The 13,867-nt window shown below is 41.2% G+C and overlaps 1 protein-coding gene across 1 annotated transcript in view; it reads right to left on the bottom strand.

Annotated features, from left to right (window-relative positions):
• Window positions 1-12,262, bottom strand: part of LOC137637541 (protein SPT2 homolog) — a 35,526-nt gene extending 23,264 nt beyond the window's left edge. The window contains exons 1-2 of the mRNA XM_068369704.1: window positions 12,109-12,262; window positions 5,357-5,503 (exon numbers count right to left, since the gene is read on the bottom strand). Coding sequence (XP_068225805.1) covers window positions 5,357-5,503; window positions 12,109-12,168 — 207 coding nt within the window. The 5' untranslated portion in view covers window positions 12,169-12,262. The remainder of the gene's footprint in view (window positions 1-5,356; window positions 5,504-12,108) is intronic.
• Window positions 12,263-13,867: the final 1,605 nt, after the last annotated feature.

The raw sequence follows: 13,867 nt of genomic DNA, 5'->3' as shown, positions 1-13,867 counted from the left end.
CTGAAATGTAGGACGTTCGACAGCCTGTTTCGCAGGACGTTCGGTAACACGTTTAACAGGACGTCTAATGTCTTTCTTTGAAGGACGTTCGAGCACACGATCTGACGGAAAGATCTCCTTGCGCTTGTAAGGGCGTTCGTGTTCTATATAGGGGCTGTCAACTGCGGACTTAGGTGAACGTTCACAATCACTTCCTAAAGGAGGTTCATAGAGGCTAGCAGGAAGCTTAGATCCTCGACTATGAAGGTGTTGGAGCATACGTCCTACAGGACGTTTCGAAACTTGTAGAACAGCCTGCTCGCTGTCTCGATCCCGACCAAAACTGTCACGTGTGCTGGTTTGGGGTTTGTCGCTACGCTGGTAGTTCTGTATGAACGACGAGAGCCTGTTTTGCATGTCTTGCAGCATAACAAAATTAGGATCTGAACGTTGTGAAATCGGTGATGAAACCACAACGTTCTCCTCATCGCTCAGAGGAACAGAGCGCCTGGAAGGTGAAAACCAGTCTGAAGGCTGCGCTGGGGCCTGAAATGAGGTTAAGCCTGGTCCTGACTGCATAGGAGGATCCTTGGAAGCGTCCAACGTCCTATAAGGACGTTTAATCGGAGGACTTTCAAACGTCTCTGGTGTATCCCAGTGACTACATCCAGGACGTGAACTAGCAGGACGTCAGTAGGCCTTATCATAGGTCCTCTTAAGAGGTCTGGAAGCAAGCTTCCAGCCTCTTTTAGACAAGGGGTCATCCAAAGACGATGAGAAACACTTAACTTCACCTTTCCATTGGTGAGGGTGAACGTCCTGGGAAGCGCCCACAGGTACGTTCGAGGGGACGTCTGCTCGTGTATTAAAGCCTCTCGTCTCCTTTCGCCTTTCAACATTCCTTCTCCCAGGGGTTGGGGAGCTTGGAAGAGGTCTAGGCCTAGGAGGAAGACAGACACGAGCAGGATCACCCTCCACTGCACTTTTTGCACTTTCACCTTTCAACTGCCTTACATCGGACATCAGCTGTGTTCTGTCCGCAGCAAGCGATTCCACTTTAGCGCCCAGCGCTTGAATCGCCACTAATATATCATTGAGTGACGGCTCATTAGCAGTTGCAATAGGGGATTCAGCATTATGAAGCTTCATCTGTGGTGGATAATGTGGGAGGTTGGGCTGTGGCACCCTAACAGTACCAGCTGAACTCGGTTGAGTCCCTGGTTAGGCTGAAGGAACGTAGAGAGTAGAGGTCCCCTTTTTGTTTTGTTTCTTTGTTGATGTCGGCTACCCCCCAAAATTGGGGGAAGTGCCTTTGGTATATGTATGTATGTAATAGTGGGATCAGGATCTACCACTACATGGGAAGGAACAGGATTAATGACATGGGAAGATGAAAAGTCTTTAGAAGACCGAGAAGAACTTTGTCTCAATCTATCCCTTTTGAGTTTACGTCTATACCTATCAAACTCAATCCATTCATGCTCTGATAGTAGTACACACTGTGGAGGATTTATTTTTGCTTTATTTTAATTTTTGTTTTTTGCCAAATCCTGTGAGAGAGAGAGAGAGAGAGAGAGAGAGAGAGAGAGAGAGAGAGAGAGAGAGATTGTGTTAGCGAGCGAAAGTAGTTAGTGTATCGATCGTTTGTGGTGAGAAAGACTGTTGGTATAAATGAGATTGGTTGTTTATGTTTTAGTTAGGTTACGACAGTGGTGAATGTCTTGGGTGAATGCTTATTTTGATTTGACTGCTGTAACCGTCAGTTGTGTGAACGCTGGATTTATTATTTTTGTATTACCAGCGAGGAAGTGATTATTTATATTCTGAGTAAGTACAGTTTTGTTTATCTTTGCTTGTCGTGATTGTGAATGATAGGAACAATTTATTATTCATCTTTGATTATAGTGCAATAGTTCAGTTAGTTAGGAGTGTTCATAAGTGGTTTTTTTTTTTTTGGCAGGCCATGATTCCTCCTTTGGAGAGATACGAATTTAGAAAGTGGATTTGTTGTTGATGACCTGGCCTGTACTTAATATTGTTTGGACTGCTCATTTGATTATAGTGCAATAGTTCAGTTAGTTAGGAGTGTTCATAAGTGGTTTTCTTTTTTTATTTTGGCAGGCCGTGATTCCTCCTTTGGAGAGATACGAATTTAGAAAGTGGATTTGTTGTTGATGACCTGGCCTGTACTTAATATTGTTTGGACTGCTCATTTGACTGCACAACCGTTGATGACCTGGCCTGTTATTTGAGATTCCGATTGATGATGATCATGATGATGATACTGATGATGATGATGATAACTAATTGGCTGTTTAGTTCAATTGACTGGAACTGAATATAGTTCCGGTTGCCACAGATTGGTGGCTGTGCCAAGGATTGATCGGGTTGTGTGAGGAGACAGTTTCTGCATTAATAAATAAACAATTATAAACATATTTGGTTGTGGTGCATCCGGGTTTATATGAATGTGGCAGTTTTATTTATTTTGTATGATTAAGTTTTTTTTGTCGTTTATATTAATATCTCAAGTTTGGTTGTTATGATTCTAGAATTAAGTGATAATTTAGTTTTAAGGAATATAGCTAGTAAGGTTATGTTTTGTTTCAATTTTCCTTCTGTCCAAGAGTCCAGTTGATAAAGTAAGGGGAAAGTTGGTGTTGTGGGACAATTGTCTGTTTGAGTGATTCAAGGGTGTGGGGGTTGTTTTGCAACATCCCGCCACAACACTCATCACAGCGATCTCCTAAATCACACTCTTTACCTCTGCAAGCAACACAGAGAGAATGGGGGCCAAGTGAAACTTTTGCCATTCAGTTCTTACACCCACTACTCACACATAACCTAAATGTTATAGGGGAGGGTGGCCATTTTGAAAATGTAAAGAGAAATCAGACAAGCAAAGGTCAAAAATTTTCTAATCCAAATCAAATTAAAGAATATCCAAAGCGAGATAAAAACAAGCGGGAGATAACAACCAAAGTTCTGTACTTCACTAAAATAAGATCAATATTGACGAGAGCAGAATTCACGTGTCGCCGCTAGCGACGGCAGAGAATATATGAGGGTTCCTGGAATGGTTCCCAGGTACCTCACTAGAGCGCAGGGGTGGTACACCTGGCTATCCAATTGGCGATTGGCGCGAGTTTTGAATTTTCTGCCGTGACGTCAGGGACGTGAGCTATATATATATAACTACCGGGTAAGTCTTACGTTTAAAACATAGCATTCATAGGTTTGTGTCCTCACAGGAATGAAATTAACTTCATCATACTGATACCTTTTGGTGTGCTTCCTCTGTTATAAGCGAGAGCACTCAAAATACTCAAAATAAAAAGATACTCACCACAAAGAAAAAAAAGAAAAGATTCCACAGTAGCCATTCTACAACGGCTGGATGGATAGGGATTCCCCTTATACCACAAGGCACTAACCTAATACTGTACCTTGTTAATGATGCAAAGGCCATTTCAACGACTTGTATCACCCCTTATACCACAAGGCACTAACCTAACACTGTACCTTGTTAATGATGCAAAGGCCATTTCAACGACTTGTATCACCCCTTATACCACAAGGCACTAACCTAACACTGTACCTTGTTAATGATGCAAAGGCCATTTCAACGACTTGTATCACCCCTTATACCACAAGGCACTAACCTAATACTGTACCCTGTTAATGATGCAAAGGCCATTTCAACGACTTGTATCACCCCTTATACCACAAGGCACTAATCTAATACCTTGTTAATGATGCAAAGGCCATTTCAACGACTTGTATCACCCCTTATACCACAAGGCACTAACCTAATACTGTACCTTGTTAATGATGCAAAGGCCATTTCAACGACTTGTATCACCCCTTATACCACAAGGCACTAACCTAATACTGTACCTTGTTAATGATGCAAAGGCCATTTCAACGACTTGTATCAGTGGTGTATGCATCAACACTATTGCTACCCTTTTGATATGACTGGCAGTCACATTCATCTCTTTATCCAAAGATTATGTATTTCTGTATTTTTCACTGTACTGTATTCCATTCTATGTATTTGGTGTTGTAAGTTTTTTCCAACTAGCATATTTACTGTTGGCCTTCTCACAGCAATAACAAGATCGTATGCTTCATCCCGACCACCAATATATATGCTCAGCTTCGTATAAGAGTTATGCAAGCCGATGTTTCTTCTCACTATGGGACAACTCTTGCCACCTACTTCTGGCACGAGACCCAGGGGAGGTACAAGGTTTGTGAACCCCCACATACGTCCCTAGTGTTGTGTGCCAATTCCAATCGTGGTACAACTTTCAGTAGTCACTCAAGACAGGAGGCTCTTGATACCACACTGTCTTTGCCACGGAGAGAGAAACGGCAGGAGTCTAGTGTATGCTACTACTATCGATCAGTCTTTCTGGACTGCTTCGATGACATATTCCACTTGTTGCTCTACCAGAAGTAGCAGTGAAGACTAACAAAGATGAGGCAGAGAAGGAAAAACTTGAAGTTCGCCTTCTATAAGGTCTTACAGGCCGATCAACACTCTCCCACAGGGAAAGAGATAACAGGATCTCTATGAACTGACAGCAAATCCAGTTGATACATCCTTAATGCCTTTCCAAGAATGGGAAGACAAAGTAAAAAGGACAACACCCTTCCCCTCGATACATAATGGCAGCAAAATCTCCTTCCCCAAACGACACATATCAATGTCAGCTTCTTCAGGATTACATCGTCGTCACTACCGAGGAAATAAAAAGCAAACAGGAATGCTGTCTGACAGGAAAAATGTGGACACTGGCAGGTTTGCACCGAGCACTCATACAGCTACAGTTTAAAGGTCGCTCATGAATGGAAGACGCAAGGGACAGTGACATTACCCTACCAAGCAGGACAATACCATTGAGACTGACCATATATACTGTACATATGATCAGCACCCAAGCTCCTCTCCACCTAAGCTAGGACCAAGGAGGGCCAGGCAATGACTGCTGATGACTCGGCAGATAGATGTATAGGCTCCCCCAAACCCCCCATCCTTAGCTCACAAGGATGGTGAAGTTGCAGCGACCTAAGAAATTAAAGAGTTTGCATAGATGATCTGCCAACACATTTATCTAAAAAAAAAAAAAAATCATTAAAATAGCCAGACGGAGATTCCAGAAGCAAGTCTGTATTCCCTGGTGGCTGCTAATAAGCCACACCCCTAGCAGTAACTACCACCGCCTTTTGATGAATGTAATAGAACGAAGTTTAATATGCATGTAAGAATAAATATGCAAACAAGGTTGGACAGATTACAGAAGAGGATATTTATACTGCACCAGAAACATGACACACTAGACGACATTAAACAAACGCTGTATTAACTCACGGCTCTCTTCTTTTTGAACTCTTCGTCAGCTTTCGCCTTGTTTTCATCTTTCTTTTCCAGCAGGGCTTTAATTGCATTAACATTGGGAGCCGCCTTCTGAACCTTCTTTGCACCCGATATCTTTGTGGAGAACTTTGGCACCTTAGCCTGTGAAGAAAGAAGAAAATAATTTGTCAAAATGTAACACTATAAAACTATCTAACCTTACAATTGGTAATTTTATATTAGAGAAAGGTAATTTCCCTGTCTCTTCATGCAAATAGCCGGACTTCATTAAGTTACTAAAACTTACCATAGACTAGCACAGTTCCTTTCCTTCATACTACATCTAGATATTTTTTCCTTTAATAAACTAATACTGTATCTTAAAATATCAACCAGAAATGTTAATACTATACTGTACATTATACAGTAGTATATTTGTATGACCTACACTTTATTACAGTACCATACATTACTTTGTTCCAAGCACATATGAACCTTTCATCCTTCAAAACAGGGAAAGTCTTCCGCAAAGCTGGAAGGTCCAAAGAATTTGACATCGGTGTAGTTAACGACAGATACATCACTTTTGTCTTCGGCTACAATGACTTCGTACATACTGTTACGTCCTATCCAAAGGCAGTTTGATCTTTTTCTCTTTCTTTACAGCGATCGATGATTGTTGGCCACGAGTTGATTATGGGAGTGACGAAGGAATCTCGAAAATGCAGGGGAAAGGGTGGACGCTGCAATTCATTCATAATAAGACTAGCAGTTGTAGCTCTATACTCTCTGCACTTCTTGTAGTGGGCATGGTTGCCCTCAATCGTCTCCATATGCCAGTGCAGACTGTGTCAAGCTTATTTTTTGACAAGGAAAAGCAAGCAAAGTCTTCTCCGGCATCTTCCTAAGCAACCTCCAAGATGATGCCGAAGAGGCTGCATAGGTATTTTCTCACCTCATTAAGTTCTTCAGTTGCTGAAGCTTCTACATATACGTCCCTGGTCCAAGTCTTCGTGGAGTATGCTTCAGGTGCAGGAGAATTCAGATCTAAAACCAACAAGTTATTCAGGGTTTGGTGGCTTATGAAGTTTCCCCCAGTGTTCCCCACACGAAAGCATGCAGTGCAAACTCTCCAACTGTAGCTGTGGAGACAACTAACATAAGTCTTGCAGGTAGGCCTTTGATGACATTTTTGATGGAGCAGTACCAGTAAATTCCAGTGGTAACCCCATTGAGACTGGCAATGATCCCAGTGCCCCAAGTGGCGATTTCTGCAATGTGACCCAAGCACAAGAAGGCAGGATTCCACCCATGGTGTTGCCGAACCTTGCAGTCTTCGACGGACTGCTATGTGATCGGCAAACAGGAAAATGGGCGGAAAGGAGGAAGCATGTAGAATCCCTATAGATGTTATAAGGAGTCCTCCAACACTATGAACGGACTATGACTTAATAGCCGAAACTGTTAGTTCCTGTCCAACTAGAAGGCAAGCCAGTCAGGTGAATGCCCTGAAGATCGAAGCCTTTCCATCCTGCGGTGATGTAGAGATCACAAATGGTCCTACACAAAGTTACAGATAAGAATGTGTTTACCTGCACAGCCCTCCTGTCTGGATGAATCTTACAAACAGCCATACCCTGTTAACTTCCCTGTTTGATTACGGCCTGAAACTAACCCAGTCGATGACGAATGGAAGAATGTCGTCTCAATGTATCAAGTACTTTATCCACCCTACTTGTATTCACGTTTCAAACGTTACCGATAGGTTTAAAAGCAGGTGTTTCTTCTGCTAAGTACTCCCTTAAGTGATCATATACAGTGTACACCATCCCCATTGGATTCCACAGTGAACGGCTCAATCTCTGGAAGCAGGAGTCAAGTGGAACTCCCTTGAACATATGGTAATTTCTCTTCTTTTGAATAGAAAGTTAGTCACCAAGCTGTAGTTGACTTCTTTACCTGAAGAGTTGACTGGAAAGGCCTGGGGAACCACCTGGAAGGCCTTCAGAGTGCATCTCTCTCTCTTGTATTCCTTTGGGATACAAAGGCTCACTCGTAAGGCAGTTCCAGATTCAGCAAAGTCTTTGCCTTCTGTCTGTTTGAGACTTAAGAGTTTTGGGTTGAGGCAAAGTACAAGACTGCACATAACCAATGGTCAATTAAGTTGTTGCCAGACTAATTCTGAAAGTGCCTTCCATCAGAGGAGATTCCTGTCCTGAGAAGGATGCATCTCCTGTGTCCAAGTTATACATAGGATCACTGGTCTCAGTGCTGCAATAGCTGAATCAATGGACAGTGGTGATGGAGTCACTGAAGCGTATCGGGAACGCCCTTAGGCAGGACAGGGATGATGGTTTGGTATCATACAAGACAAAATGCTTGTGATAAAAAGTGAGCTTTAACACAGTCTATATACAGGATTCCTTCCAAGGGTTGAGTTCATGTACTGTAGTTCTTTTCCTCCTGGGAAGTAACGGCAAAGCACTGCTTTGTTCTCCCAAGGGGAGAAAGAAGTCGAACATTAGAGCACATGCTCATTATCGTAAGAATCAAGCACAGGTAGCTGTTGTGCGAGATTCTGTACAATATATTAGGGGATTGATCTATTCACATTAAGTATGCTCTTACCTCACAAATGGGGGTGACAGTGTATTCCGATCTCTTCATTGGGAGGAACAATTTCTGCCCTACACCCTCTCTTTCACTGGGAAAGACACCGTAGGAGTCAATTGTATGCGTCTTCCTAAACTTCTTCGTCGCCATCTCAATAGTTCATCGAAAAATCTTTCCCTCCAAGGATACCCGTAGGTCGGTCCACGAAAGGAACAAGGCAATCTAACCCGTCTTTTAATGGAGAGGGCCCTTGCCGACAACCGCGCGAGCACGATATGGTATATGTTCTTGTAAGAGTCCTAAGATTGGATTGGAGAGGTCACCTGTTCCAATCCTCAACTTGAAACCAAGTAGGAAGATCTAGGCATCTGAGACACTCAAGTCACGGATTGGTCTCTAGGCATGGTAAGACCTACGTCGATGAGCGGTATCGGCCTGTAGGCCAGTCTATAGCAATGGCCTCATACAGAAAACCCTTCCCGTGGGTTTTGATGCAGCACTGCTGCTCCTACAAAACTCCAAGATCGGACATTTTGTCCTAGCCTCTTCCTTCTCCTCTTCAAGGAGGTATTAACGCCAAGAAGAAGCAGGTAACAGAAACATGGTGACTTGAAGGCAACTATCTCTTATAGAACGAGCGCAGTTCCAATTGTGTGGACCCTGATTGTGTGGTTTGCAATCGCATGATTCTGACTCGTGGCTAACGATCACAAGATTCCTGCTTGCAGCTGTCAATCGAGAGATTTCTGATTACCCCTGCCGATCATATAATTCCAGATCAAAGCTGCCGATCTTATAATTCCAGATCAAAGCTGCCGATCTTATAATTCCTGATCAAAAGCTGCCCATTACATAATTCCAGATCACAGCTGCCAATCGTACAATTTCAGATCACAGCTGCCAATCGTATAATTCCAGGTCACAGCTGCCAATCGTATAATTCCAGATCACAGTTGCCAATCGTGTAACTTCTGATTACAGCTGCCGATCGTCAACTTCTGATTACAGCTGTTATTATTATTATAATTATTATCAAATGCAAAGCTACAACCCTAGCTGGAAAAGCATGATGCTATAAGCCCAGGGGCTCCAACAGGGAAAATAGCCCAGTGAGGAAAGGAAATAAAGTAAAATAAAATATTTTAAGAATAGTAACAACATTAAAATGAATATTTCCTATATAAACTTTAAAAATTATAACAAAACAAGAGGAAGAGAAAGTACAGTAGATACAACAGTGTGCCCGAGTGTACCCTCAAGCAAGAGAACTCTAACCCAAGACAGTGGAATACCATGGTACAGAGGCTATGGCACTACCCAAGACAAGAGAACAATGGTTTGATTTTGGAGTGTCCTTCTGCTAGAAGAGCTGCTTACCATAGCTAAAGAGTCTCTTCTACCCTTACCAAGAGGAAAGTAGCCACTGAAATTAGAGTGCAGTAGTTAACCCCTTGAGAGAAGAAGAATAGTTTGATAATCTCAGTGTTGTCAGGTGTATGAGGACAGAGGAGAATCTGTAAAGAATAGGCCAGACTATTCGGTGTCTGTGTAGGCAAAAGGAAATGAACCGTAACCAGAGAGAAGGGTCCTATGTAGTAATGTCTGGCCAGTCAAAGGACCCCATAACTCTCTAGCAGTAGTATCTCAACGGGCGGTTGGTGCCCTGGCCAACCTACTACATAAAATATAATTCCAGATCACGGCTGCTGATTGCATAATTCCAGATCACGGATGCTGATTGCATAATTCCAGATCACAGCTGCCAATTTCATAATTCCCGATCACGACTGCTTATTATATAATTCCTGATCACAGGAACTATAAAATTCCCGATCATGGCTGCCGAACGTGTACTTCCCGATCGCGGTTGCCAATCACATGGTTCTGGATCACAGGTACCCATTTCATGGATCCAAATCAAGGCCGATACAGTGAGAAATGATCATGGAGAACAGAGGAGAAAACTTGTCTTACAGATAGGGCACACAATTGGAATGTTCCCGTGAAGACAAATTGGAAGAGCTGGAATGAAGCATATGCCAATAGTTTTATGACCCAAATTTACTGGGGAACATAAGCAACGTGTCCGATCGTGAAACGTCGAACAAGCGGGGTTTACGCCGGTGTGACGGTCTGAACGATCCCCCGGTCTAAGAATTCTCCTTGATAATCTGCGCAGGCGCGAACATTACCGTTTGCCAGTGCATACGAGGTTGATGTTTTATTTTCCTGTAATGTTAGCGTGCGCAGCTCAACATTACCGCTTGCCAGTACATACGAGCTTTATGTTTTATTTTCATGTGAGCGAAGCGAGCTAATGGCGGAAAAGAACCATTATACAATGTCAAGGAGAATTCTGAGACCGGGGGATTGTTGAGACCGTCACACCGGAACCTCATACTGAGAAGTATTCCCCGGGAAGGAAGCATTTTCGATATGTAACCTATTGGCTATCGCCTTGTGTACGAGGCAGGAGTGTGCTAGGTGTCCGACGTACTTGCGTCGTCCTCCCAAGCAGATACATTCCCAGAACTTACACGAACCATATGTTTTGCCAACTGGTTATCTTGTGTTCATAATGCAATTCTGACCATTACTATTGCTACAAATCTCTCATTTACGGGGTTTTCCCTCCCAAAATCCTGGTTTCCCATGAGGGTTGTATGGGGGCGAGTTGGTAAAATCACGAACGCGTTTGCCCCGATATGTCAAGAAATGGATAAAACACAAGATAATGAGTAGGAAAAATATACAATTCATGTATATGGCTAAAAATGAAAATATCATATATTTACCCATCCAAGTAATATATAAAGTATAAAATGACACCTCTGCTATGTCAACCTGTTAAACAGAAATACATTTGCAACAAGTTCCAACGATTCAGCTGTCAGATTGGGACGATCCTTCCACAATTTGATCAGAGTTTAAATAAGACTTCAGTTACACGGTACAATATAGTTTAGAAACTTAAGAAAGAGAAAGTTACACTAATTTTGGGTTATACGAATATTACGAGGGTTTAGCTCGTCTTAATTTTCCTAAAAAAATCTATTGCCTACTGTATGAATATAATTTACTTCCCAATATACCACAAAATACCACTAGGTTAAGTTGAGTAGAATATGATATACCTGACTGTGACGGCACACGGGTAAAAATTTACCAATATTGGCGCTTATGGTATTGGGGTAGTTTGTAGCGCTACGGCCAAGCGTCCTAATTTGCTTATTATCGCTCCGACTGTTATCTTGTATAGAATAAAAACGTTTGAAAATGGTCTACGGATCTTAAAAATGTTGTGTAAGGGGGGGGGTCCGCCCCCCTGGGTAAGGACACGGCTTTTAGCATAGGTTAGGTGGGTTTATTAAGTTAGCTTCTCCCGTCGTACTCGTAGGTAAGGAAACTGTTGTGTAAGGGGGGGTCCGGGGGGGGGCGAAGCCCCCTGGGTAAGGATACGGCTTTTAGCATAGGTTAGGTGGGTTTTTTAAGTTAGCTTCTCCCGCCAAAATCGTTTTTAGAACGACGGCCACAGTTCAGAATATTCCCGTTTTCTATGGGATCTGGCCGTCACCCTACAAAGGCTCCTGGTATCGTTTTAGCCTAACCTAATCAAACGTTGTTCAACATCCAGATAAATAATTAAACTGAACATAAATCATAATGCTTTAGGTCAGATAGTTATCTCTGTTCTTATACTATTGATTATTATTATTATTATTATTATTACTATCCAAGCTACAACCCTAGTTGGAAAAGCAAGATGCTATAAGCCAAGGGGCTCCAACAGGGAAAAATAGCCCAGTGAGGAAAGAAAATAAGGAAATAAACAAATGAAGAGAACAAATTAACAATAAATCATTCTAAAAACAGTAACTTCGGTTTAGGGCCATCCACAGGGTCAAGGGAGGCCATTCGATGTCAAAGTGAAGTCTTAGCAGATTGGACTGCTCTAGCCTAGCTTAGGGTACCCCTATAGCCCTATAACTATACTCTAATAGTAATAGAGTTCCAAATACAGAGTTCAATGACCTAAAATGAGCTTAAAGTTTGACCCATCATATGGCAATATCATAAAAACCAAAACACTATAGAGATGGCCCATTTGGGCAAGCCCCTTTCATCTCAAATAAAACCTCGCCCGATTGCCTCACCTCGTGCTTATTATTCTTATCATTCTCCTTGGCGAGCTCCAATAAATAGCTGAAATCCATCGTGAGCTAATTTTCGCGGAGAATTCGATCTTCCATTGAAATAAAACACAGAGTTTCCGGAACACTGTTCTCTGTCTCCGTCATCAGCTATTACTGGCGACTGCAGTGTTGCCCAGGGTTGCCAGATTATTTCGACTGAATTATCGTACATGAGCCTTAAAATTGTCGTTTTTCAACCAAAATTATCGTACACAGTTTCAATATAATTATTAGGGTGTTACATGATTGACTTATTTCAAAATATTTGAGTATAATTGTTTAATTAAACCCACACACAACTACATTGTTTATACCTTAGGTATGTATCGTACATCGTACCGGACCCAAAATAATCGTACACGTACTATAATTATCGTACGGATGGCAACCCTGGTGTTGCCAGATGGGGAAGGGTTGCCAGTTGGCCTTTTTTCGGGCCAAAAGACCCTCTAAATTTGTCCCTTTTTTCGTGCTAAATACCTAAATTTGGCCTTTTTGAAATTGGTTAGCCTTAAATGCTATATTTTCGGCCTTTTTCTATTAGGTTGGCCTTTTAAAGGTGCAGTTGATCAGACTTTGGCCTTTTTTCACTTGGAAAACCTGGCAACCCTGAGATGGGGTAGTGTAGAAATCCCCAAATCTCAATGAAAATATCCCCAAAACAACATAAAAATCCCCATTTCCACAATGACGATTTCACACATTACAATTTCTTCCGATCATGTAGGCTTCACTAATTTAGAAATTAATCACTATACTTCATAAAATTACAAATAAACTAATTGCAACAATATAAAGGTTTAATCATCTGTGTTTTTCCTTCATAAAATTGAGTACAGAATATCCCTATCGGACAGCAAATATCTCCAAATCTAGGGATAAATTCTCATATCTGACAACACTGCTGGCGAGTCTGATGGACGTGAGCTCCTATTGGTCGAGAGGTGGAGGGTGTCGTTGTATCGTACATTTTATAAAAAAAATCTCGTACTTTTTTATCGTATTTTTTAAAAGGTCAGATTTAGAGTGATGTTTGGATCAATATGGCTTGATTATAAATTAAACTTAATTTTGAAGAATAAGAAATGTCTTTATATCTTACAAAACTTCTGTATTTACGAGAATTAGTTTTTTAAAACACAACTCACACTTTCTGAGAAAAAAGGTCTCGTAGTTTTTTATTTTATTTTTTAAAAGGTCAGATTTAGAGTGATGTTTGGATCAATATGGCTTGATTATAAATTGAACTGGGGTGTGGAGAATAACAGATGTTTTTTCTATCATACAAAATTTCTGTATTTACGTGAATGTTCTTTTTTTTTCAAACACAACTCTCACTTACTGAGAAAAAATCTCGTACTTTTTTATTTTATTTTTTAAAAGGTCAGATTTAGAGTGATGTTTGGATCAATATGGCTTGATTATAAATTGAACTGAGGTGTGGAGAGTAAAAGATGCTTTTCTATCTTACAGAACTTCTGTATTTTTCAAACAACTCTCACTTACTGAGAAAAAAGGTCTCGTACTTTTTTATCTTATTTTTTAAAAGGTCAGATTTAGAGTGATGTTTGGATCAATATGGCTTGATTATAAATTAAACTTAATTTTGAAGAATAAGAAATGTCTTTATATCTTACAAAACTTCTGTATTTACGAGAATTAGTTTTTTAAAACACAACTCTCACTTTCTGAAAAAAGGTCTCGTACTTTTTTATTTTAT

This window comes from Palaemon carinicauda, unplaced genomic scaffold, assembly GCF_036898095.1.
Source record: "Palaemon carinicauda isolate YSFRI2023 unplaced genomic scaffold, ASM3689809v2 scaffold82, whole genome shotgun sequence".
Taxonomy (NCBI): Eukaryota; Metazoa; Arthropoda; class Malacostraca; order Decapoda; family Palaemonidae; genus Palaemon; species Palaemon carinicauda.
Note: the sequence above shows the minus strand (reverse complement) of the source record. Positions and strands in the feature narration are given on the sequence as shown.